Source organism: Labrus mixtus, chromosome 16 (genome assembly GCF_963584025.1).
Source record: "Labrus mixtus chromosome 16, fLabMix1.1, whole genome shotgun sequence".
In the NCBI taxonomy this organism is placed as follows: domain Eukaryota; kingdom Metazoa; phylum Chordata; class Actinopteri; order Labriformes; family Labridae; genus Labrus; species Labrus mixtus.
In genome coordinates this window covers 56,498-84,295 of record NC_083627.1, presented here as the reverse complement: position 1 = coordinate 84,295, position 27,798 = coordinate 56,498, and the positions used below count along the sequence as shown (strand labels likewise).

The window sequence follows — 27,798 nt, the reverse complement described above, 5'->3', positions numbered from 1 at the left end:
ACAGACATTTAGCTTTGTTTAACCCAAACGAGAGAGAGACAGAGAGAGAGACAGACATTTAGCTTTGTTTAACCCAAACGAGAGCCGTAAGGTTCATCTTGTTTGGTTACTATGGAGACGTAATGTTCATCATCTTTGGTTACTATGGAGACGTAAGGTTCATCTTGTTTGGTTACCATGGAGACGTAATGTTCATCTTGTTTGGTTACTACGGAGACGTAATGTTCATCATCTTTGGTTACTATGGAGACGTAAGGTTCATCTTGTTTGGTTACCATGGAGACGTAAGGTTCATCATCTTTGGTTACTTTGGAGACATAATGTTCATCATCTTTGGTTACCACGGAGACGTAAAGTTCATCTTGTTTGGTTACTATGGAGGCGTAATGTTCATCTTTGGTTACCATGGAGACGTAATGTTCATCTCTGGTTACCACGGAGACGTAAGGTTCATTTTGTTGGGTTACCATGGAGACGTAAGGTTCATCTTGTTTGTTTACCACAGAGACGTAAGGTTCATCTTGTTTGGTTACCATGGAGACGTAAGGTTAATCTTGTTTGGTTATCATGGAGACGTAAGGTTCATCTTGTCTCTGAATGTGACCAATCAAGGTCATTTCACTCGATTAGGAACCTTCCTAAACAAAAAAAATAATTCAGACGCACTCTGGACTTCAGAGTGTGCAGCGGTAGGGAGCTTTACCGGCGCCAGGTGGGCAGTTCCATAAGTGCGTGACGTCAGGTGAAATTAATTAAAGATATTTCAGGAAGTGGAGATGATGTTCTGAATCTCAGCACTGACATTAAGAACATCATCATCATCCCTCCAACTCCTGTCTCCTTCGTCCCCTCACCTCCTCGTCTTGACCCCTCAGCGAGGACGACTTGTCTTTTCCTTTGCTGCTATTGGTCGGCTGTCTGTCAGTCAATCCCAGGTCCTCCAGCTCTGACAGGTCGAGTGACGGGATTGGCTGCCTCCAGTACAGGAAGGAGTCATATTGGCTGTTTGATTTCTCCATCATGATTCAATCTGGGAATCACAAACACACAGTCAACACCTGCCTGAAAAATAAACATGACGAAAAACATTTCACGAAGCGTAAAAACATTTAATGAAGCGCAAAAACATCTCATGGAGTGAAAATACATTTCACGAAGCATAAAAACATTTCATGGAGTGCAAAAAACATTTCATGAAGCGCAAAAAACATTTCATGAAGCGCAAAAACATAAACATCTCAATGAGCATAAATACATTTCAGAATCTTTTTTTTATTTCCAAGTAAACTCACACACAACATTTCATGAGACAAAAACATTTCTTCAAATGCAAACATGTTATTGAATGTGAAGATTTTTTTGTTTCATGTTTTTTTCAGTTGACCTTTAAGGCCACCGTACTCAGATCTGTAGTTGAAATGAATGTTTTTTAGGCTGGCTGATAATGAGATGTGTCTAATATTAAACTATGTGCAGATTTAGAAAGTGGGTCAGTGTCGCCTCAGCACACTGAAATAAACCTGCAGCCATTACTGACCCCCTCTCAGTCTCTGAACACTCAAACCATACTACATTCTTTTAGCTGTCAGCTGTTTGCCTCCTGATCGTCCTTTATCGATCCTGAGGCGTTGTCCCTGATTGTCCCGGATTGTCCCTGATTGTCCCTGATTGGCCCGGATTGTCCCGGATTCTCACCGGCTGTTCGTCTTTGTTTTAATGGACACATTAGAAATAGATTTTAAAATATAAACACGTTATGAATGTTGTAGTTTATTCTGTTAGAAGGTGCTTCGGGGATCATCGCTCTCAATGATCTGGCTGAATCAGAGGCGTTGGCCTGGCTCGGCTCGGCCTGGCTCGGCTCATGAGCAGAAGAAGATGCAGCCGATTCAAACCGAATTGACTCGATTAAACATTTAGATTTCTATCGTGAATGAGGATTCATGTTGGTATTCTGACATGTAATAAGGTTGTTCTTGTTTTTTTGGCAGCAGGTTCATCATGACCGGCTTCTCCTCAGAGAACGAACACAAATGTGAAGATTGACATAGACTGACCGGATGTGAATAAAAGAGATTACCTGTGTGTTTCCGGTGATAAGAGATGAAACCGTTCTCGTGTTTCTCTTCTTTATTCGTTTGTGTCTCTTTTGTTGCAGGAGGTTCAGTCTCTGCTGCTCAGCTGCTGCAGGTTAAATCAGCTCTGCGCCTGCGTCAAGCTCACCCGAATACACACGAAGACTTCCGTTTTGACGTTTCAAAATAAGAGCAGAGAAGCGCGCCGTACTTTTTTTTTCCTTCCGTTAAAGTGATCAAAAGTTAGACTGAGCCGGAGAGCAGAAGCTTCTCCAAGTCCCGTTTACTGAACTTTATCACCACATGTGACGTTTATCAATACAACCTTTAATTACTTACCATGATTGTTTTTCATTTCTATTCAATCAATCAATCAACTTTTATTTGTATAGCGTCAACTCATAACAAGTGTTATCTCGAGACACTTTACAAAAGAGCAGGTAAAAAGACCTTACTCATTGTTATGTTACAAAAAGCAGGTAAAAGACCTTACTTATTGCTATGTTACAAAGATCCGGCCTATCCATCATGAGCACTTTAGCAAAGCAGCAAAAGTTACAGTGGTAAGAAAAAACTGCCTTATTAAAAGGCAGAAATCTTCGGCCGGAACCCCGGCTCATGATGAAACAGTCTTCACAGGCCTAGACTGCGCCGGGCTTGGAAAGGGATAGGGGGAGAGATGGGATAAGATGCAGGAAGAGGGATAGAGAGCAAGGGGGTGGGGGGAGGTAGACCGTCCATCAGCAATCCGGTGGGGAGGGGAGGGGGTGTGGGGGGGTTGTTCTGGCAGGCCGCCAACCCACGATCCAGTGGGGAGGGGGTAGTGGTGGGGTGGGGGTTGTTCTGGCAAGCCGTCAACCGACGATCTTGAGGAGCCTAGGAGAGCTCAAGAGCTCCCAGGAAAGTAGGTGGTTAGTGACTGAGATTTATAGATAGATACATGCAGTAATATGATGTACTGTATATGCAGAGAGAGAGAGAGAGAGAGAGAGAGAGAGAGGAGCTCAGGGTGCCAGTTCCCCCGGTAGTCTAAGCCTATAGCAGCATAACTAAGAGCTGGTCTACACCAGCACCAGCCCTAACTATAAGATTTATCAAAAAGGAAAGTTTTAAGTCTATTCTTAAAAATACAGACTGTGTCTGCCTCCCGGACCCCGGCTGGAAGGCGGTTCCAGAGGAGAGGAGCCCGATAACTGAAGGCTTTACCCCCCATAGTACACTTGGAGACTGTAGGTACCACCAGCAGGCCTGCACTCCGGGACCGCAACGCTCTCGAGGGACAGTACGGCACTAGTAGCTCCTTCAGGTAAGATGGTGCCTGGCCATTTAGAGCTTTGTAGGTGAGAAGAAGGATCTTGAATTCTATTCTAGACTGTATAGGGAGCCAGTGCAGAGAAGCCAGGACAGGAGTGATGTGGTCCCATTTCCTGGTTCTGGTCAGTACACGAGCTGCAGCGTTCTGGACTAGTTGAAGAGTCTTTAGAGACTTACCAGAGCACCCTGACAAAAGAGAGTTACAATAATCCAGTCTGGAGGTAACAAATGCATGAACTAGTTTTTCTGCATCACTTTGCGACAGGATATTCCTGATCTTGGATATATTACGAAGGTGAAAGTAGGCTGTTCTTGAAACTTGACTGATGTGAGAGCTAAAAGACATATCTTGATCAAAAAGAACTCCTAGATTCCTAACAGTGGTGCTAGATGCCAGGCTGATGTCATTGAGGACAGTCACATCACTAGAAAAAGTCTCTCTGAGGTTCTTAGGGCCTAGCACAATAACTTCAGTCTTGTCTGAGTTAAGTAGCAAAACATTTCTGGTCATCCAGGTCCTACCGTCCTTAAGGCATGTTTCTAGCTGACATAACTGACTGGTACCATCGGGCTTCATTGATACATAAAGCTGAGTATCATCTGCATAACAATGAAACTGTATGGAGTGTTTCATCATAATATTTCCCAGAGGAAGCATATATAATGTAAAAAGAATTGGTCCAAGCACTGAACCTTGTGGGACTCCATGGCAAACTTTAGTGTGCATAGAGGACTCATCATTAACATGTACAAACTGAGATCGGTCTGATAAGTAGGATTCAAACCAACTTAAAGCAGTCCCTGTAATTCCAAGTAAATGTTCTAGTCTGTACAACAGGATCCGATGGTCAATGGTGTCAAAAGCAGCACTAAGATCTAACAAGACGAGCACAGACAGAAGTCCCCTGTCTGAGGCTAGAAGTAGATCGTTTGTAACTCTAACTAGTGCAGTCTCAGTGCTATGGTGGACTCTAAATCCTGACTGGAACTCTTCAAATAAACTGTTGTCATGGAGAAAGTCACACAGCTGTTTAGCTACCACCTTCTCCAGGATCTTCGAGAAAAAAGGAAGGTTGGATATAGGCCTGTAGTTAGCCTATTGTCCATGACCTCTGACCTGTCAGGTGACCTCAGAGATTCTATATATGGAGGTATGTTTCATCACTGGTTAACATCACGCGGTGATAAAAGTGAAGTGGAGCAGCTTCTCAGTCTAACTTTTGATTTCAGACCACAGACTGGAAAAACCTTTGAAGCCTGAGTGTCGTCCCCCGTCTGTTCCTGCAGGGGGCGCTGGAGTCCCATCGATGGCGGTCTCCATGCTGGAAATGCTGTCTCAGTCTAACTTTCAGTCAACCTAACGACAGGCTGAGCGCTGGAGCTGAGGCGGGTTTTAAACCTCCTGACAAACCGTTACACCGCGCCCACCTGTCAATCAGGTCAGCTACACGCCTTATTGTGAATAACTCTTATCCTTCATCAAATCAAAACTGATGAGTCATCAAAACATTCACCCCCCGTACAGTGTGTGTCCATCGAGACATGAGCTAATCACACCTATTTGTTTTTTTGAACCAGGCTGTAAACATGTTAATCTCTGCTGTAAAAACAGGCTTTTTAGAATGGGTGTGTATGTGACTTCCTGTGCTTCTGCAGCCAGCCTCTAGTGGACACTCCAGGAACTGCAGGATGTTACACTTCAGCCTCTAGTGGACACTCCAGGAACTGCAGGATGTTACACTTCAGCCTCTAGTGGACACTCCAGGAACTGCAGGATGTTACACTTCAGCACCGGCTTCATGTTTCAACACAGGAAGTCGCTGATTTCTCAAAATGTGAACATTTTGCAAAGACAGCAAACCTCCCTAAGGGGGCCCCATCTGACAGGTCTGAGGAGGGGGGAACTTTGAATGGGAGTGATTTAATTTTCAGTTTTTTATTGTTCTGTTTTTTATGAATGCTGGTTGGACGGTCAGGAGAGAAGTCTGCTGCCTTCAGGAACACAGTGATGTCACCACGATGTCAACATGATGTCACTGTGATGTAATGAGACAGAACAGCCAGCAGGAGGAGCTGTTTGACTGAAAATAAACAGGAGGGGAAGGTGGAAGGAAAAAGAAGAAAAAAATGAAGTCCTTCAGAGAAAAAAGGGACGGTGGATTTCCTGGTTGGAGCCACACCTCAGAGAGAGAGACAGAGAGAGAGAGAGAGAGACAGGGAGAGAGATAGAGAGAGAGACAGAGAGAGAGAGAGAGAGCGAGACAGAGAGAGAGAGAGGGAGAGAGAGACAGAGAGAGACAGAGAGAGAGAGAGAGAGACAGAGAGAGACAGAGAGAGAGAGGGAGAGAGCTGCTTCAGGATCTCAGTCTGCAGATTTCAGCCTGACACTCGGTTGGTTTTCTGTCTCTGGTGAGTCGTCTTCTTCTTCTTCTTCTTCTTCTTCTTCTTCTTCTTCTTCTGTTTTTAATCAGCTCAAACTGAAACCTGCAGGTTTAACCTTCACACCTCCTGCTGTGTTTGATGTTTAGGTGTGGACAGACCTCTCACTCTGTCACTCATTAACACAGATTCATGTTCAGGGACTTCATGTGACTGAGTGAGGGAGCAGAGAGGGAGTGGACGAGCTGTGTCTGAACATGAACGAGACATTCAGAGTGAAATCATCATTTATCATTTCAAGATGGAAACGTAATGCTTCATTTATAAATATATATCAAAAATAAAAGTCTGCTCAGAGACACGCCGGTGTTACACTGTTTTCTGCTTCCTGTCACATTCTGTAGCCTGATTTGTGATTTCAGGATTGATGAAATGTTAAAGTCTCTAAATGAAGAGTTAGACAGATGAATGTTAACAAAACTCAACGCCATGTGGCGTTTAGTGACAGCAACAAACATGTTCATCAGATAAACTTTATGTGACAAGATCTTAAACAATTCCAGGAGGTGGTTAGCTTAGCTTAGCATAAAGACTGGAAGCAGAAAAAAACAGAAACTTCAAAAAGTCATGTGTTAAATATGTATTCTGCCTTTTATGGCACTAGCATAGCGTTAACAATATCTAGCTTATCTAATAGCATGTTCGCTAACGAGCAAACAAGATGATCAGAGGAACGTCTCAACTTTTTAATAATTACTTTTGTTCTCTGTTTCTCCAGAAGTCTGATGTTTCTGATCACTTCAGTTTATCTCTATGTGATTTAGATCCAGATTAGCAGAGCTTAGCATTAAGACTCAAAGCAGAGTCAACCTGCTAGCATAGCCACATCAAAACTTTCAAAGCAAACTCTACAGATGTCTTTATTTTTCTATGTAATGATCACTATTCTGTTATATTTAAGCTAACTTTTAGAACGCCAACGTCCATTTCTGTCAGTTAAAAGCTGTTAAACTTACAAACTTAAATTTCAATAAACCAAAAATGTCAAGATATCAAATCATGTTTGTAGCTGGTTAGCTAACTTACAACCGAGGGAAACCTCTGAGATACATTCGCAGAGTTCACAACTTTCTTTATGTTAATTCAGAACTCTCTAGCTTAGCACAAAGTTTGGAGGAGGAGAAAACTGAAGCATCTTCACCTTAAAGGAGCAGTCTGTAACTCTGCCCCCTAGTGTTTAAAATGTGTACTGCAGTCTAAACTCTAAACATCATAGAGAGCTGTCTCCTCCCCCCCCCTTCTCTCTAGAGTCCATGCTCACACAGGTCACCATGTGGTGGTCTCCCCCCCCCCCTCCTCCTCTCTAGAGTGGATGCTCACTCAGGTCACCATGTGGTGGACTCTGAAGCTTCAGTGTTTATCCAGCTCTGCATGGGTCTGTAAACCTTTCTGTGTTCTAACCTCTCTCCATTTTTCAAAAGCATCTCCAATATTGATCCTAGTTTGAGCACGTTTCTGCTCGTGGAGCTTATTAGAAACATGCAGAGGCTTTTTAGGTCGGGTACAATCACTTCTATCTGAATCACATATCGTACTGAGTAGACCTGTTCATGAAAAAATCCCACTCTATGAATATTTGAAGTTCTTCTTCTTTCCCACCTCCAGACAAACTCTTGAAACATGGTCAAAGGTCACCGAGTTCAGACAAATGTATCGTATGTAGTGATGGAGGCAGAGATCAAATGTTTCAGGAAACTCTGAAACCCCCCACCGTGCTGCCTGGTTTTTACCGTCTGTGATGAAGTCAGCCGGTTTGTGAAACATGGAGAGTGTGAAGGTCTGGATCTGGAGTCAGTTTGAGGAAGGAGGTGAGCTGCAGGAAACAGTCAGCGCTCTGTTCTCACTTCAGGGACATGCATTTGGTCTTTGTGCTGCGTTCAAGGACTGTTCGAATCTTATGTTAGAAGAAACTCTGAGATCTGAGAAAGAAACCGTCAGTAACAACATTTTAGTTTTCTTCTTTCTGATGGTTTGTGCATCTGTCAGAAAGTGACGGACGAGAGCTTTTTATTGATGTTCGAGAAGCTGAGAGGCGTTCAGTTAGAAACAGAATCGTGACCAGCTGCAGTCTTTGTTTGTTTTACTGTGTTTCAGGATCATTCAGGATTTCCTGGTCCTGGTCCTGGTCCTGGTCAGTTTCTGAAGATGTTTCTTTATGTCTTCTGGATGTTTCCTGATGTTCCTAATTCCAACATTTGCCATGACTCATCAGCACTGGTCTGCAGGGTGTCTGGAAGTGGTTTTTAGAGTCTGGACGTGGTTTTTAGAGTCTGGACGTGATTTGGTTTTTGTGTAGATGGTTCAGGTCCAGCAGTAGCTTCATGTCATCAGTCTTCACCTCTATGAGAGCCGAACTCCTCGGAGATGATCTTTCTCTGCAGGAGGCTCTCTGTGACTCTCTCTCACACACACACACACACACACACACACACACACACACACACAGTCAGATCAAGACGGAACAGTCAGTCAGAGCTGTGTGTGGCTGCTGGACTCTGACCTCACTATTTGTTTGAGTGGATTTAACCTTCAGCCTTTACACACACACACACACACACACACACACACACACACACACACACACACACACACACACACAGTATTATCAAAGCTGTTCTTCTGACAGTTCAAAGCTTGAACACACAAACACAGATTCATTTAGAGATACAAACTTAACTGGATCTTTAATTATTCAGATTCAGACATTGTTACGGTGGCCCTGGAGGTCAAAACCACGCCTCTAAAAGGTGTAGCGCGACATGATGACAGACGTGATAATAGTCGAGTCAATGTCAACGAGTCGCAGATGAAGTCATGAATAAAACCACAGGAGAAGTTACAGCAGGGCGTTCGGTAAAGTGGATTATTGACTGCTGCAGAGAAGAGGAACTGTTCCTCTGCTAGCTTTAGCGGCTGTTCCTCTGCTAGCTTAAGCGGCTGTTCCTCTGCTAGCTTTAGTTGCTGTTCCTCTGCTAGCTTTAGTGGCTGTTCCTCTGCTAGCTTTAGCTGCTGTTCCTCTGCTAGCTTTAGCGGCTGTTCCTCTGCTAGCTTTAGCGGCTGTTCCTCTGCTAGCTTTAGTTGTTGTTTATGTAGCCATGTTGTTTAATGTGTTGTCAAAAAGAAGGAGGAGCTTATTGTCCATGTTTAGTGTCTCAGATCAAAGCTTCCCTGGAGCTCAGGACGTCGTGATGTGACTCTCAGGACATTCTGATGTGACTCTCAGGACATCGTGATGTGACTCTCAGGACGTCGTGATGTGACTCTCAGGACGTCGTGATGTGACTCTCAGGACGTCGTGACTCTCAGGATGTTCTGATGTGACTCTCAGGACATCGTGATGTGACTCTCAGGACGTTCTGATGTGACTCTCAGAACGTCGTGATGTGACTCTCAGGACGTCGTGACTCTCAGGACGTCGTGATGTGACTCTCAGGACGTTCTGATGTGACTCTCAGGACATTGTGATGTGACTCTCAGGACATCGTGATGTGACGCTCAGGACGTCGTGATGTGACTCTCAGGACGTCGTGATGTGGCGCTCAGGACGTCGTGATGTGACGCTCAGGACGTCGTGATGTGACTCTCAGGACATCGTGATGTGACGCTCAGGACGTCGTGATGTGACTCTCAGGACTTTCTGATGTGACTCTCAGGACGTCGTGATGTGACTCTCAGGATGTGACTCTCAGGACGTCGTAATGTGACTCTCAGGACGTCGTGATGTGACTCTCAGGACGTCGTGATGTGACTCTCAGGACGTAGTGATGTGGAGCTCAGGACGTCGTGATGTGACTCTCAGGACGTCGTGATGTGACTCTCAGGACGTCGTGACGTGACTCTCAGGACGTCGTGATGTGACGCTCAGGACGTCGTGATGTGACTCTCAGGACGTCGTGACGTGACTCTCAGGACGTCGTGATGTGAGGCTCAGGACGTCGTGAGGTGACTCTCAGGACGTCGTGATGTGACTCTCAGGATGTGACTCTCAGGACGTCGTAATGTGACTCTCAGGACGTCGTGATGTGACTCTCAGGACGTCGTGATGTGACTCTCAGGACGTAGTGATGTGGAGCTCAGGACGTCGTGATGTGACTCTCAGGACGTCGTGATGTGACTCTCAGGACGTCGTGACGTGACTCTCAGGACGTCGTGATGTGACGCTCAGGACGTCGTGATGTGACTCTCAGGACGTCGTGACGTGACTCTCAGGACGTCGTGATGTGAGGCTCAGGACGTCGTGAGGTGACTCTCAGGACGTCGTGACGTGACTCTCAGGACGTCGTGACGTGACTCTCAGGACGTCGAGATGTGGCGCTCAGGACGTCGTGAGGTGACTCTCAGGACGTCATGATGTGACTCTCAGGACGTCGTGATGTGACGCTCAGGATATGACTCTCAGGACGTCGTAATGTGACTCTCAGGACGTCGTGACTCTCAGGATGTTCTGATGTGACTCTCAGGACATCGTGATGTGACTCTCAGGACGTTCTGATGTGACTCTCAGGACGTCGTGATGTGACTCTCAGGACGTCGTGACTCTCAGGACGTCGTGATGTGACTCTCAGGACGTTCTGATGTGACTCTCAGGACGTCGTGATGTGACTCTCAGGACATCGTGATGTGACGCTCAGGACGTCGTGATGTGACTCTCAGGACGTCGTGATGTGGCGCTCAGGACGTCGTGATGTGACGCTCAGGATGTCGTGATGTGACTCTCAGGACATCGTGATGTGACGCTCAGGACGTCGTGATGTGACTCTCAGGACTTTCTGATGTGACTCTCAGGACGTCGTGATGTGACTCTCAGGACATCGTGATGTGACGCTCAGGACGTCGTGATGTGACTCTCAGGACGTCGTGATGTGACTCTCAGGACGTAGTGATGTGGAGCACAGGACGTCGTGATGTGACTCTCAGGACGTCGTGATGTGACTCTCAGGACGTCGTGACGTGACTCTCAGGACGTCGTGACGTGATGCTCAGGACGTCGTGATGTGACTCTCAGGACGTCGTGACGTGACTCTCAGGACGTCGTGATGTGAGGCTCAGGACGTCGTGAGGTGACTCTCAGGACGTCGTGACGTGACTCTCAGGACGTCGTGACGTGACTCTCAGGACGTCGAGATGTGGCGCTCAGGACGGCGTGAGGTGACTCTCAGGACGTCATGATGTGACTCTCAGGACGTCGTGATGTGACGCTCAGGATATGACTCTCAGGACGTCGTAATGTGACTCTCAGGACGTCGTAATGTGACTCTCAGGACGTCGTGATGTGACTCTCAGGACGTAGTGATGTGGAGCTCAGGACGTCGTGATGTGACTCTCAGGACGTTGTGATGTGACTCTCAGGACGTTGTGACGTGGAGCTCAGGACGTCGTGACTCTCAGGACATCGTGACGTGACTCTCAGGACGTCGTGACGTGACTCTCAGGACGTCGTGATGTGACTCTCAGGACGTCGTGATGTGACTCTCAGGATGTGACTCTCAGGACCTCGTGATGTGACGCTCAGGACGTCGAGATGTGACTCTCAGGACGTCGTGATGTGACTCTCAGGACGTCGTGATGTGACTCTCAGGACGTCGTGACTCTCAGGACGTTGTGATGTGACTCTCAGGACGTTGTGATGTGACTCTCAGGACGTTGTGATGTGACTCTCAGGACGTTGTGATGTGACTCTCAGGACGTCGTGATGTGCAGCTCAGGACATCGTGATGTGACTCTCAGGACGTCGTGATGTGACTCTCAGGACGTCGTGACTCTCAGGACGTCGTGACGTGACTCTCAGGACGTCGTGACGTGACTCTCAGGATGTTGTGATGTGACTCTCAGGACGTCTTGACGTGACTCTCAGGACGTCTTGACGTGACTCTCAGGACGTCGTGATGTGACGCTCAGGATATGACTCTCAGGACGTCGTAATGTGACTCTCAGGACGTCGTGACTCTCAGGATGTTCTGATGTGACTCTCAGGACATCGTGATGTGACTCTCAGGACGTTCTGATGTGACTCTCAGGACGTCGTGATGTGACTCTCAGGACGTCGTGACTCTCAGGACGTCGTGATGTGACTCTCAGGACGTTCTGATGTGACTCTCAGGACGTCGTGATGTGACTCTCAGGACATCGTGATGTGACGCTCAGGACGTCGTGATGTGACTCTCAGGACGTCGTGATGTGGCGCTCAGGACGTCGTGATGTGACGCTCAGGATGTCGTGATGTGACTCTCAGGACATCGTGATGTGACGCTCAGGACGTCGTGATGTGACTCTCAGGACTTTCTGATGTGACTCTCAGGACGTCGTGATGTGACTCTCAGGACATCGTGATGTGACTCTCAGGACGTCGTGATGTGACTCTCAGGACGTCGTGACTCTCAGGACGTTGTGATGTGACTCTCAGGACGTTGTGATGTGACTCTCAGGACGTTGTGATGTGACTCTCAGGACGTTGTGATGTGACTCTCAGGACGTCGTGATGTGCAGCTCAGGACATCGTGATGTGACTCTCAGGACGTCGTGATGTGACTCTCAGGACGTCGTGACTCTCAGGACGTCGTGACGTGACTCTCAGGACGTCGTGACGTGACTCTCAGGATGTTGTGATGTGACTCTCAGGACGTCTTGACGTGACTCTCAGGACGTCTTGACGTGACTCTCAGGACGTCGTGATGTGACGCTCAGGATATGACTCTCAGGACGTCGTAATGTGACTCTCAGGACGTCGTGACTCTCAGGATGTTCTGATGTGACTCTCAGGACATCGTGATGTGACTCTCAGGACGTTCTGATGTGACTCTCAGGACGTCGTGATGTGACTCTCAGGACGTCGTGACTCTCAGGACGTCGTGATGTGACTCTCAGGACGTTCTGATGTGACTCTCAGGACGTCGTGATGTGACTCTCAGGACATCGTGATGTGACGCTCAGGACGTCGTGATGTGACTCTCAGGACGTCGTGATGTGGCGCTCAGGACGTCGTGATGTGACGCTCAGGATGTCGTGATGTGACTCTCAGGACATCGTGATGTGACGCTCAGGACGTCGTGATGTGACTCTCAGGACTTTCTGATGTGACTCTCAGGACGTCGTGATGTGACTCTCAGGACATCGTGATGTGACGCTCAGGACGTCGTGATGTGACTCTCAGGACGTCGTGATGTGACTCTCAGGACGTAGTGATGTGGAGCACAGGACGTCGTGATGTGACTCTCAGGACGTCGTGATGTGACTCTCAGGACGTCGTGACGTGACTCTCAGGACGTCGTGACGTGATGCTCAGGACGTCGTGATGTGACTCTCAGGACGTCGTGACGTGACTCTCAGGACGTCGTGATGTGAGGCTCAGGATGTCGTGAGGTGACTCTCAGGACGTCGTGACGTGACTCTCAGGACGTCGTGACGTGACTCTCAGGACGTCGAGATGTGGCGCTCAGGACGGCGTGAGGTGACTCTCAGGACGTCATGATGTGACTCTCAGGACGTCGTGATGTGACGCTCAGGATATGACTCTCAGGACGTCGTAATGTGACTCTCAGGACGTCGTAATGTGACTCTCAGGACGTCGTGATGTGACTCTCAGGACGTAGTGATGTGGAGCTCAGGACGTCGTGATGTGACTCTCAGGACGTTGTGATGTGACTCTCAGGACGTTGTGACGTGGAGCTCAGGACGTCGTGACTCTCAGGACATCGTGACGTGACTCTCAGGACGTCGTGACGTGACTCTCAGGACGTCGTGATGTGACTCTCAGGACGTCGTGATGTGACTCTCAGGATGTGACTCTCAGGACCTCGTGATGTGACGCTCAGGACGTCGAGATGTGACTCTCAGGACGTCGTGATGTGACTCTCAGGACGTCGTGATGTGACTCTCAGGACGTCGTGACTCTCAGGACGTTGTGATGTGACTCTCAGGACGTTGTGATGTGACTCTCAGGACGTTGTGATGTGACTCTCAGGACGTTGTGATGTGACTCTCAGGACGTCGTGATGTGCAGCTCAGGACATCGTGATGTGACTCTCAGGACGTCGTGATGTGACTCTCAGGACGTCGTGACTCTCAGGACGTCGTGACGTGACTCTCAGGACGTCGTGACGTGACTCTCAGGATGTTGTGATGTGACTCTCAGGACGTCTTGACGTGACTCTCAGGACGTCTTGACGTGACTCTCAGGATGTAGTGATATGGAGCTCAGGACGTCGTGATGTGACTCTCAGGACGTCGTTATGTGACTCTCAGGATGTTGTGATGTGACTCTCAGGACGACGTGACGTGACTCTCAGGACGTCGTGACTCTCAGGACGTTGTGATGTGACTCTCAGGACGCTGTGATGTGACTCTCAGGACGTCGTGATGTGGAGCTCAGGATGTAGTGATATGGAGCTCAGGACGTCGTGATGTGACTCTCAGGACGTCGTTATGTGACTCTCAGGATGTTGTGATGTGACTCTCAGGACGACGTAACGTGACTCTCAGGACGTCGTGACTCTCAGGACGTTGTGATGTGACTCTCAGGACGCTGTGATGTGACTCTCAGGACGTCGTGATGTGGAGCTCAGGACATCGTGATGTGACTCTCAGGACGTCGTGATGTGACTCTCAGGACGTCGTGATGTGACTCTCAGGACGTCGTGACTCTCAGGACGTCGTGACGTGACTCTCAGGACGTCGTGACGTGACTCTCAGGATGTCGTGACGTGACTCTCAGGACGTCGTGACGTGACTCTCAGGACGTCTTGATGTGACTCTCAGGACGTCGTGATGTGACTCTCAGGACGTTGTGATGTGACTCTCAGGACGTTGTGATGTGACTCTCAGGATGTTGTGATGTGACTCTCAGGACGACGTGACGTGACTCTCAGGACTTCGTGACGTGACTCTCAGGACTTCGTGACTCTCAGGACTTCGTGACTCTCAGGACGTCGTGACGTGACTCTCAGGACTTCGTGACGTGACTCTCAGGATGTCGTGACGTTACTCTCAGGATGTTGTGACGTGACTCTCAGGATGTTGTGACGTGACTCTCAGGACGTCTTGACGTGACTCTCAGGATGTAGTGATGTGGAGCTCAGGACGTCGTGATGTGACTCTCAGGACGTCGTGACTCTCAGGACGTCGTGACGTGACTCTCAGGACTTCGTGACGTGACTCTCAGGACGTCGTGACGTGACTCTCAGGATGTCGTTATGTGACTCTCAGGATGTTGTGATGTGACTTTCAGGACGTCGTGATGTGACTCTCAGGAAGACGTGACCTGACTCTCAGGACTTCGTGACGTGACTCTCAGGACGTCGTGACTCTCAGGACTTCGTGATGTGACTCTCAGGACGTCGTGACTCTCAGGACGTCGTGATGTGACTCTCAGGACTTCGTGACGTGACTCTCAGGATGTCGTGACTCTCAGGACTTTGTGACGTGGAGCTCAGGACGTCGTGACTCTCAGGACATCGTGACGTGACTCTCAGGACGTCGTGACGTGACTCTCAGGACGTCGTGATGTGACTCTCAGGACGTCGTGATGTGACTCTCAGGATGTGACTCTCAGGACCTCGTGATGTGACGCTCAGGACGTCGAGATGTGACTCTCAGGACGTCGTGATGTGACTCTCAGGACGTCGTGATGTGACTCTCAGGACGTCGTGACTCTCAGGACGTTGTGATGTGACTCTCAGGACGTTGTGATGTGACTCTCAGGACGTTGTGATGTGACTCTCAGGACGTTGTGATGTGACTCTCAGGACGTCGTGATGTGCAGCTCAGGACATCGTGATGTGACTCTCAGGACGTCGTGATGTGACTCTCAGGACGTCGTGACTCTCAGGACGTCGTGACGTGACTCTCAGGACGTCGTGACGTGACTCTCAGGATGTTGTGATGTGACTCTCAGGACGTCTTGACGTGACTCTCAGGACGTCTTGACGTGACTCTCAGGATGTAGTGATATGGAGCTCAGGACGTCGTGATGTGACTCTCAGGACGTCGTTATGTGACTCTCAGGATGTTGTGATGTGACTCTCAGGACGACGTGACGTGACTCTCAGGACGTCGTGACTCTCAGGACGTTGTGATGTGACTCTCAGGACGCTGTGATGTGACTCTCAGGACGTCGTGATGTGGAGCTCAGGACATCGTGATGTGACTCTCAGGACGTCGTGATGTGACTCTCAGGACGTCGTGATGTGACTCTCAGGATGTAGTGATATGGAGCTCAGGACGTCGTGATGTGACTCTCAGGACGTCGTTATGTGACTCTCAGGATGTTGTGATGTGACTCTCAGGACGACGTGACGTGACTCTCAGGACGTCGTGACTCTCAGGACGTTGTGATGTGACTCTCAGGACGCTGTGATGTGACTCTCAGGACGTCGTGATGTGGAGCTCAGGACATCGTGATGTGACTCTCAGGACGTCGTGATGTGACTCTCAGGACGTCGTGATGTGACTCTCAGGACGTCGTGACTCTCAGGACGTCGTGACGTGACTCTCAGGACTTCGTGACGTGACTCTCAGGACGTCGTGACGTGACTCTCAGGACGTCGTGACGTGACTCTCAGGACGTCGTGACGTGACTCTCAGGACGTCTTGATGTGACTCTCAGGACGTCGTGATGTGACTCTCAGGACGTTGTGATGTGACTCTCAGGACGTTGTGATGTGACTCTCAGGATGTTGTGATGTGACTCTCAGGACGACGTGACGTGACTCTCAGGACTTCGTGACGTGACTCTCAGGACTTCGTGACTCTCAGGACTTCGTGACTCTCAGGACGTCGTGACGTGACTCTCAGGACTTCGTGACGTGACTCTCAGGATGTCGTGACGTTACTCTCAGGATGTTGTGACGTGACTCTCAGGATGTTGTGACGTGACTCTCAGGACGTCTTGACGTGACTCTCAGGATGTAGTGATGTGGAGCTCAGGACGTCGTGATGTGACTCTCAGGACGTCGTGACTCTCAGGACGTCGTGACGTGACTCTCAGGACTTCGTGACGTGACTCTCAGGACGTCGTGACGTGACTCTCAGGATGTCGTTATGTGACTCTCAGGATGTTGTGATGTGACTTTCAGGACGTCGTGATGTGACTCTCAGGACGACGTGACCTGACTCTCAGGACTTCGTGACGTGACTCTCAGGACGTCGTGACTCTCAGGACTTCGTGATGTGACTCTCAGGACGTCGTGACTCTCAGGACGTCGTGATGTGACTCTCAGGACTTCGTGACGTGACTCTCAGGATGTCGTGACTCTCAGGACTTTGTGACGTGACTCTCAGGACGTCGTGACTCTCAGGACGTCGTGACTCTCAGGACGTCGTGATGTGACTCTCAGGATGTTGTGATGTGACGCTCAGGACTTCGTGATGTGACGCTCAGGACTTCGTGATGTGACACTCAGGACGTTGTGATGTGACGCTCAGGACTTCGTGATGTGACGCTTAGGACGTTGTGATGTGACGCTCAGGACTTCGTGATGTGACTCTCAGGACGTTGTGATGTGACGCTTAGGACGTCGTGATGTGACTCTCAGGATGTTGTGATGTGACTCTCAGGACGTTGTGATGTGACGCTCAGGACGTCGTGATGTGACTCTCAGGACGTCGTGACGTGACTCTCAGGACGTCGTGACGTGGCGCTCAGGACGTCGTGAGGTGACTCTCAGGACGTCGTGATATGACTCTCAGGACGTCGTGATGTGACGCTCAGGATATGACTCTCAGGACGTCGTGATATGACTCTCAGGACGTCGTGATGTGACGCTCAGGATGTGACTCTCAGGACGTCGTGATGTGACGCTCAGGATATGACTCTCAGGACGTCGTGATGTGACGCTCAGGATGTGACTCTCAGGACGTCGTGATGTGACTCTCAGGATGTCGTGACGTGACTCTCAGGACGTTGTGATGTGACGCTCAGGACGTCGTGATGTGACTCTCAGGACGTCGTCATGTGACCCTCAGGACGTCGTGATGTGACTCTCAGGACTTTGTGACTCTCAGGACGTCGTGACGTGACTCTCAGGACGTCGTGACATGACTCTCAGGATGTTGTGACGTGACTCTCAGGACGTTGTGATGTGACTCTCAGGACGTTGTGATGTGACTCTCAGGACGTTGTGATGTGACTCTCAGGACGTTGTGATGTGACTCTCAGGACGTCGTGATGTGCAGCTCAGGACATCGTGATGTGACTCTCAGGACGTCGTGATGTGACTCTCAGGACGTCGTGACTCTCAGGACGTCGTGACGTGACTCTCAGGACGACGTGACCTGACTCTCAGGACTTCGTGACGTGACTCTCAGGACGTCGTGACTCTCAGGACTTCGTGATGTGACTCTCAGGACGTCGTGACTCTCAGGACGTCGTGATGTGACTCTCAGGACTTCGTGACGTGACTCTCAGGATGTCGTGACTCTCAGGACTTTGTGACGTGACTCTCAGGACGTCGTGACTCTCAGGACGTCGTGACTCTCAGGACGTCGTGATGTGACTCTCAGGATGTTGTGATGTGACGCTCAGGACTTCGTGATGTGACGCTCAGGACTTCGTGATGTGACACTCAGGACGTTGTGATGTGACGCTCAGGACTTCGTGATGTGACGCTTAGGACGTTGTGATGTGACGCTCAGGACTTCGTGATGTGACTCTCAGGACGTTGTGATGTGACGCTTAGGACGTCGTGATGTGACTCTCAGGATGTTGTGATGTGACTCTCAGGACGTTGTGATGTGACGCTCAGGACGTCGTGATGTGACTCTCAGGACGTCGTGACGTGACTCTCAGGACGTCGTGACGTGGCGCTCAGGACGTCGTGAGGTGACTCTCAGGACGTCGTGATATGACTCTCAGGACGTCGTGATGTGACGCTCAGGATATGACTCTCAGGACGTCGTGATATGACTCTCAGGACGTCGTGATGTGACGCTCAGGATGTGACTCTCAGGACGTCGTGATGTGACGCTCAGGATATGACTCTCAGGACGTCATGATGTGACTCTCAGGACGTCGTGATGTGACGCTCAGGATGTGACTCTCAGGACGTCGTGATGTGACTCTCAGGATGTCGTGACGTGACTCTCAGGACGTTGTGATGTGACGCTCAGGACGTCGTGATGTGACTCTCAGGACGTCGTCATGTGACCCTCAGGACGTCGTGATGTGACTCTCAGGACTTTGTGACTCTCAGGACGTCGTGACGTGACTCTCAGGACGTCGTGACATGACTCTCAGGATGTTGTGACGTGACTCTCAGGACGTTGTGATGTGACTCTCAGGACGTTGTGACTCTCAGGACGTCGTGACGTGACTCTCAGGACGTTGTGACATGACTCTCAGGACGTCGTGACATGACTCTCAGGACGTCGTGACGTGACTCTCAGGACGTCGTGACTCTCAGGACGTTGTGATGTGACTCTCAGGACATCGTGATGTAACTCTCAGGACGTTGTGACGTGGCGCTCAGGACGTCGTGATGTGGCGCTCAGCTGACTCCCTCGGGCTGTTTATGTTCCTCTCTGCTGATCGGGATGTGATGCATGAGGCTACATGTTTCTCCTCACATTCTTTATTTATCGTCTGCTGAAATGTGCTGGACAGACTCCAGAAGTTTCCTCCTGCAGGACCTGAGACTGAAAATAGAAGTTTAACCTCTTTATGTAATCAGGAAACACGGCTCTTATCGACTTTCCCTGTTCGGGAAGAATGTGGAGGCTGGAAAAACACTTCAAACTGAGACAATGATGAAATGAAGGACACGGCAGAAGATACTTTAATTTAAATTCAGAAGGCTGGGTTATGAGTCCAGAGCCAGCGACTGTTAGCACCATGCTAAGCTAAGCAGGGGAACATCTTCTGTTTACTTTTGTTTGTTTAGCTTTACATTTGGATTTTCTGTTGCTGTTTCCAAATAAAGATATCCATCGTTCAACCTAAGCTAAAAGCTAACAAAAATGCTAATTGCTTATTAACCATCAGAAAAGTTCTTTAACCTTTAATTTGACAAAGTGGCGACCAACACGTCAATAAAAGGAGCAGGAAATAATGCTTGAGGAGGAAGAGCTTGCTAGCACTATACACTATATGTATGTGTGTGTTTGTGTGTGTGTGTGTGTGTGTGTGTGTGTGTGTGTGTGTGTGTGTTGGACCACACCCTGCTTAATGTGTTCTCTGTGTTGATGTTTGGTTCCCATGCAGCTCAACAAGAGTGTATTCGTCTTCTTCTATCTTTGTGAGGACTCAGTTTGGTTTTCACATAATAATCATAAATTTACTCTGAACTACATTCAGATCACTGTTAACTTTGTTTATGTAACACAGCTCTAAACTGCAGATACTAATCTGAACTATCTGTCTCCCAGGAGAGATGTCCAGTTATTATTTGACCTGAACAGAGCAGATGATATCCTACATGCTACACGTCGTAGCATGTATTTGTTTTGTTTAGGCAGCATTTCTCATTTCAAGACACTTAAAGTAGATATGTTTCATTACATTTCAGCTCGTATCTTTTTCTTGGTATTTATAATGAGTTTGAGATATTGATGTCAAATAGCAGGGGACTAAAATAGCTAGTTAATGCTAACAGCCTTATCTAAAAATAAACAAATAAACTTGCTAATATTTCTGTTTTTGCAGTGTACATATGATCTCGGTACAACAACCGACTTTAATGTGTCATTATTCAAAGTTTCAGAGAAACGCTTTCACTGTTTCACTTTAGTCGTCTTTAAGCGTAACGCAGGTTTTATTCATTTAAAGTGAGCCACAGGTTTTGTCTTTAAATCTTTTCATAAGACTAAACACATGTTTAACCTCACTGTGGGTACGAGTGAGAAACATGAAACATGAAATGTAATGATCATGTAACCCTGAAATCATGATCTAATGTGTTTCTTTCTGTCTCTACAGTTGTGACCTGAAGCTGCAGAGTCTCCGTTTGACTTTTTATTTTTATCATCACAGACTCAAAGGACTGAAACTGAATTTGAATTCCGCCTTTTTTAATATCATTTAGTTTTTATTGGATTTCATTTTCCGTCTGAACCCTTTTGGAGTCCTTCAGTGCGGCGAATAGTTCTCACTCGGAGGCAGGGTTTATATTTGATCCTCCGTGTGCTGCGGTGGTTGTCTGAATGCCCCAGGATTACCCGCAGGCTGCAGTTCCCCCTCCGGCCTGCAGGGCGGCAGCAGAGAGTGACGGCCAGCTGCTGGACAGGAGGAGTGTCGGCATGAGCGACTTCTGGCACAAAATGGGATGCTGTGTGGTGGCCAAACCCCCACCGGTGAGACACACACACACACACACACACACACACATACGTATACACGTCTATATAGTATAATGAGGTCCCTGAAGAAAAATTGTCAAAAGCAGGACGGGACGGTTTGTTACCGTCAAAACTCTCACTTCTTGTCAGAGCCCTAACTCAGACAAATCTGAACACACAAACATAACACACACATTTTAAGATTCAGTGTGACTTCTGCTTTACAACAATAGTTTGTCTGTGATGTCGCCTCTCAGAAATTGGAGAAACAAAGACACTTCAAAACTTTCCTGAGAATCAGCATTTTTAAAGTTTACTTAGTTTTCTTATTCACCCTCTGCACAGTGTGCACCAATAAAGACTTGACCTACTGATACCTAATGACTGTAAACATGTTTGTTCAGACTTCATTATGGGACCTTGTCTTTACAGCCTCAAGTGGTCACTTGATGAACAGCAGTTTTTCAACACTCAGTTGCTGCTTGAGTCTGACTTTGTAAAGGTCTTTACAAGAATCACACAGAGCATTGTTCTCTCTCAGTGAGGATATAAATATTTATATTGTCTTTACTTTATATTTTCTTTCATTATTTGTATTTTAACTTTAGACAAAAGCTGTGTCTTGTTTTTGAGACAGTAGGGTTAACAGAGGATTCCCTGTTTGTGTCGCCCGCCGCCCCCTCAGCTTTTTGTTTGTAAGCCCCGCCCCTGTCGCCTAGCAACCTTGGCAACAACACTGGAACTAGCTAACAAAACATCCGTCACATAACCTGTTCTTTTAGAGAGAATTTTACGTTTTAAGTCCCTTTCTGTTTCGATTTTTTTTAACATGACTATTGGTAGTTTTTTTTAATGAGGTTGAAGTTATTTAAAGGGATACTTCACCCATTAGCATTAATCTTTGTATCATTAGAAGCCTGGTAGTATTTTTGAAGTTCTGGTGTTCGAATCGGATGTTCGTGGCTATCTCTACGAGCCGCAGTAAAGCGGCGAGGCGGCTCAGCTGCTGCAGCCAAGACATAAGGCCTGTCTGTCGGTGGCGGTGATGACGAGGAGCCGGGGCCGGCTCGAGCTGGGGCGGCCTGGTAGTGTCGGTGCTCTCACTGTTTGTCTATGGACACAGACATAGAGTCTGTTTTCTGACAGGATCAAGATCAATTCTGGAAGAAATCTCTGAATCAGTTGATGAAACTTAACTTCTTATGTGTTGAAGTAAATATGTCTGTAAATAGAGGACCTTAGTGGGAGTGGCCTGCGGTGCTGTGACAGTGGGACTCGGGTGTTACACCCATTGTAGACAGTCAGAGTTCTTTTCAGAGGATATACTTGATTTATATTTAAGTTTGAAAAATCACATATAAAGACTTTAAAGTGTGTTACGCGACCATATTAGAGTTTGCAAACTTGTTTGAAATGGTGCACAATAAATCTCAGGATAGGTTTGGCCACATCAGGTGGACCCTTTGTTGGCTGAGGAAAGAAGGTTGAATTAGTCTGGATTTGATGGACCCTTCAAATGGGGCAGCCTTCGATGCACGACTGTGATGGTCTTCAATGTGTCCCCTGAGGAAGCAGCCTCTGAAACAGCCTGACTTTACTCAAGAGGAAACAGGTGGCAGGACTTCCTCTTTCTGACCTCCTGCAGGGCTGACGCCCTCTTTTCACATAAAGTCACCAACGTGAGTTTCTTTGTTCAGAAATCATTTAACCAGCTTTTAAAAGTATTTCATCATAAACATATTTCTTCTCAACACATTTTTCTGACTCCATACACACACACACACACACACACACACACAAAGCAGAGTCGTTATAAATGTTAGGACCGATGAGGAAGTCCTGCCCCCTCCTCTTCCTCTGTCTGTATTTATAGAGTTTCTGTTTGTTCCATTGTGGCTCTGAAACAATACACACACACACACACACACACACACACACACACACACACACACACAGAGGAAAGTTAAATATAAAGGTGGACGACATGTCGTCCTATGTGCAAAATAGTGAAGCCAAAATATCTCCCCAGTTGTGCAGTAGATTCTGCCTCAGTTTCAACACGTCTCCTCGTCCTCTAAAACCTACCTTTACCTTCCTGCTAAAAGGTCAGAGGTCGCTCAGGTTAACCTTCCTGCTAAAAGGTCAAAGGTCGCTCAGGTGGGTTCAGATTCTTGTGTCAGTTTGAAGCACACTCATGGTTATGGAAAGCTAAAAGACTTGTGTTTGTCACGTTTCCCCTCACCATTCCTCCTCTTCTCTGTTAATCAGTCAACAATGCAGGAGCCTCATTGGTCAACACAGCTGTCAATCATCATGTTATAGTCCTTTTTCTATCATCAAATCACTCATTTAAACTAAACTTGTCAGAAACATGAACACCAAGACATGAATCAGCGTGATAAGAACTAAGTATGGAGACAGAGACCATGTTACGGAAACATTCATCTGACGTGTTTAGATTTTATTGCTTGACCCGTTTCCCATCTGTTCACATGGAGGAGGCAGAGCTTAACACCTATACTGCAGCCAGTCAGCAGAGGGAGCTCTAAATGTTTTGTCTTTACGTTTTGGGGAGCTGTTAAGTTGTCCATCTTTTTTATAAAGACTCTGACCTTAACTTTTTGTAAAATGTAAATATCTCGGTGCTGAAGAAAGGTTTATCTTAACAAACAAAGCAGGAGAAGAGTTTTATTATGATTTGAGTTCACTCCTTGGAGATGATGATAATAATGAAGATGATGACCCTTCAGAGTCATGCCTGACTGTTGCCTGTTGTTGCCATGACTACAGCTCTCACTGTGTAGGACGAGGATGATTCACTCCCAGCTGGCAGTTTGTGAGTGTCTGTGTGGTGTGTGTGATTCAGAGGTTTCTAACAGAAAATATTCAGATGAGGTTATCGGCCCTGCAGTGGAAAAAGGCAGACTTGTGTCAGAGCTTCGTTTCCTGTTTGTAATCAAAGAATCAGAAGCCTCCATACAGCGTCCCATGTATGGAGGCTGTAGTCCTCCAAGCGGGCGGCACAGGTTCAAATCCAGCCTGAGGCTCCTTTACCGCGTGTCATTCCCCACTCTCTCTCTCTCGCTGATTTCCCACTATATCCACTGTCCTATCACTCCATTAAAGGCACAAAAAGCCCAAAAAAGAATCTTTAAAAAAAACAGAGAATTAAATTAGAAACATGATTTATATAACTATTTTTTCATAAAATACAGACTCCTCCTGAAGTAAAGCTGCTCCATCGTCCCTTCTGGGCCTCCATACATGTGTGATGGTGACTTTGTCTGCAGAGACTCTGTCCTCTGACTGGATGTTACTGTTCTGGTTGGCTCTGATACAGTGAAACTCTGATACAGTGAAACTCTGATATAGTGAAACTCTGATACAGTGAAACTCTGATACAGTGAAATTGTGATACAGTGAAACTCTGATACAGTGAAACTCTCAGGCAGTGAAACTCTGATACAGTGAAATTCTGATACAGTGAAACTCTGATACAGTGAAACTCTGATACAGTGAAATTCTGATACAGTGAAACTCTCAGACAGTGAAACTCTGATACAGTGAAACTCTCAGGCAGTGAAACTCTGATACAGTGAAATTCTGATACAGTGAAACTCTCACACAGTGAAACTCTGAGAGTGAAACTCTAATACAGTGAAATTCTGATACAGTGAAACTTTGATACAGTGAAATTCTCAGGCAGTGAAACTCTGAGACAGTGAAACTCTCAGGCAGTGAAACTCTGATACAGTGAAATTCTGATACAGTGAAACTCTGATACAGTGAAAATCTGATACAATGAAATTCTGATACAGTGAAATTCTGATACAGTGAAACTCTGATACAGTGAAATTGTGATATAGTGAAACTCTGATACAGTGAAACTCTGATACAGTGAAACTCTGACAGTGAAATTCTGATACAGTGAAATTCTGATACAGTGAAATTCTGATACAGTGAAACTCTCACACAGTGAAACTCTGATACAGTGAAATTCTGATACAGTGAAACTCTCAGACAGTGAAACTCTGATACAGTGAAACTCTCAGGCAGTGAAACTCTGATACAGTGAAACTCTGAGACAGTAAAACTCTGAGACAGTGAAACTCTGATACAGTGAAATTCTGATACAGTGAAACTCTGATGCAGTAAAACTCTGATACAGTGAAATTCTGATACAGTGAAATTGTGATACAATGAAATTCTGATAGTGAAATTCTGATACAGTGAAACTCTGACAGTGAAACTCTGATGCAGTAAAACTCTGATACAGTGAAATTCTGATACAGTGAAATTGTGATACAGAGAAATTCTGATACAGTGAAACTCTGATACAGTGAAACTCTCAGGCAGTGAAACTCTGAGACAGTGAAATTCTGATACAGTGAAACTCTCAGGCAGTCAAACTCTGAGACAGTGAAATTCTGATACATTGAAACTCTGACAGTGAAACTCCGATACAGTGAAACTCTCAGGCAGTGAAACTCTGAGACAGTGAAACTCTGATACAGTGAAATTCTGATACAGTGAAACTCTGAGACAGTGAAACTCTGATACAGTGAAATTCTGATACAGTGAAACTCTCAGGCAGTGAAACTCTCAGACAGTGAAACTCTGATACAGTGAAACTCTCAGGCAATGAAACTCTGATATAGTGAAAGTCTCAGACAGTGAAACTCTCAGGCAGTGAAATTCTGATACATTGAAACTCTGACAGTGAAACTCTGATACAGTGAAATTCTGATACAGTGAAACTCTCAGGCAGTGAAACTCTGATACAGTGACATTCTGATACAGTGAAACGGATACAGTGAAACTCTAATACAGTGAAATTCTGATACAGTGAAACTTTGATACAGTGAAATTCTCAGGCAGTGAAACTCTGAGACAGTGAAACTCTCAGGCAGTGAAACTCTGATACAGTGAAATTCTGATACAGTGAAACTCTGATACAGTGAAAATCAGATACAATGAAATTCTGATACAGTGAAATTCTGATACAGTGAAACTCTGATACAGTGAAATTGTGATATAGTGAAACTCTGATACAGTGAAACTCTGATACAGTGAAACTCTGACAGTGAAACTCTGATACAGTGAAACTCTCAGGCAGTGAAACTCTGAGACAGTGACATTCTGATACAGTGAAACTCACAGACAGTGAAACTCTCAGGCAGTGAAAGTCTGAGACAATGAAATTCTGACACAGTGAAACTCTGAGACAGTGAAACTCTCAGACAGTGAAACTCTGATACAGTGAAACTCTCAGGCAGTGAAATTCTGATACAGTAAAACTCTCAGACAGTGAAACTCTGATACGGTGAAACTCTCAGGCAGTGAAACTCTGATATAGTGAAACTCTTAGACAGTGACATTCTGATACAGTGAAACTCTGATACAGTTAAACTCTCAGGCAGTGAAACTCTGATACAGTAAAACTCTGAGACAGTGAAACTCTGAGACAGTGAAACTCTGAGACAGTGACATTCTGATACAGTGAAACTCTGATACAGTGAAACTCTCAGGCAGTGAAACTCTGAGACAGTGAAACCCTCAAATAGTGAAATTCTGATACAGTGATACTCTGAGAGTGAAACTCTGATACAGTGAAACTCTGATACAGTAAAACTCTGATACAGTGAAACTCTGATACAGTGAAATTCTGATATAGTGAAACTCTCAGGCAGTGAAACTCTGAGACAGTGACATTCTGATACAGTGAAACTCTGATACAGTGAAACTCTCAGGCAGTGAAACTCTGATACAGTAAAACTCTCAGGCAGTGAAACTCTGAGACAGTGAAACTCTCAGACAGTGAAACTCTCAGGCAGTGAAACTCTGAGACAGTGAAATTCTGACACAGTGAAACTCTGAGACAGTGAAACTCTCAGACAGTGAAACTCTGATACAGTGAAACTCTCAGGCAGTGAAATTCTGATACAGTAAAACTCTCAGACAGTGAAACTCTGATACAGTGAAACTCTCAGGCAGTGAAACTCTGATATAGTGAAACTCTGATACATTGAAACTCTCAGACAGTGAAACTCTCAGGCAGTGAAACTCTGAGACAGTGAAATTCTGATACATTGAAACTCTGACAGTGAAATTCTGATACAGTGAAATTCTGATACAGTGAAACTCTCAGGCAGTGAAACTCTGATACAGTGAAACTCTCAGGCAGTGAAACTCTGAGACAGTGACATTCTGATACAGTGAAACTGATACAGTGAAACTCTGATACAGTGAAACTCTCAGGCAGTGAAATTCTGAGACAGTGAAACTCTCAGACAGTGAAACTCTGATACAGTGAAACTCTCAGGCAGTGAAACTCTGATATAGTGAAACTCTGATATAGTGAAACTCTGATATAGTGAAACTCTCAGGCAGTGAAACTCTGATATAGTGAAACTCTGATATAGTGAAACTCTGATATAGTGAAACTCTCAGACAGTGAAACTCTGATATAGTGAAACTCTCAGACAGTGAAATTCTCAGGCAGTGAAATTCTGATACAGTGAAACTCTCAGACAGTGAAACTCTGAGACAGTGAAATTCTGATACAGTGAAACTCTCAGGCAGTGAAACTCTGAGACAATGAAATTCTGATACAATGAAACTCTGATATAGTGAAACTCACAGACAGTGAAACTCTGAGACAATGAAACTCTCAGACAGTGAAACTCTGAGACAGTGAAACTCTGAT

The 27,798-nt window shown here is 46.6% G+C and overlaps 2 protein-coding genes across 2 annotated transcripts in view; one reads left to right on the top strand and one right to left on the bottom strand.

Moving 5' to 3' along the window:
• mllt11 (MLLT11 transcription factor 7 cofactor) overlaps positions 1-2,238 on the bottom strand; it is a 163,128-nt gene extending 160,890 nt beyond the window's left edge. Inside the window, exons 1-2 of the mRNA XM_061059769.1 lie at positions 2,081-2,238; positions 855-1,030 (exon numbers count right to left, since the gene is read on the bottom strand). Of these exons, the coding sequence (XP_060915752.1) occupies positions 855-1,022 (168 nt within the window). The 5' untranslated portion in view covers positions 1,023-1,030; positions 2,081-2,238. The remainder of the gene's footprint in view (positions 1-854; positions 1,031-2,080) is intronic.
• A 3,421-nt stretch (positions 2,239-5,659) lies between these two features.
• The window catches only part of cdc42se1 (CDC42 small effector 1), a 35,123-nt gene continuing 12,984 nt past the window's right edge, over positions 5,660-27,798 (top strand). The window contains exons 1-2 of the mRNA XM_061059767.1: positions 5,660-5,798; positions 20,734-21,107. Of these exons, the coding sequence (XP_060915750.1) occupies positions 20,958-21,107 (150 nt within the window). The 5' untranslated portion in view covers positions 5,660-5,798; positions 20,734-20,957. The remainder of the gene's footprint in view (positions 5,799-20,733; positions 21,108-27,798) is intronic.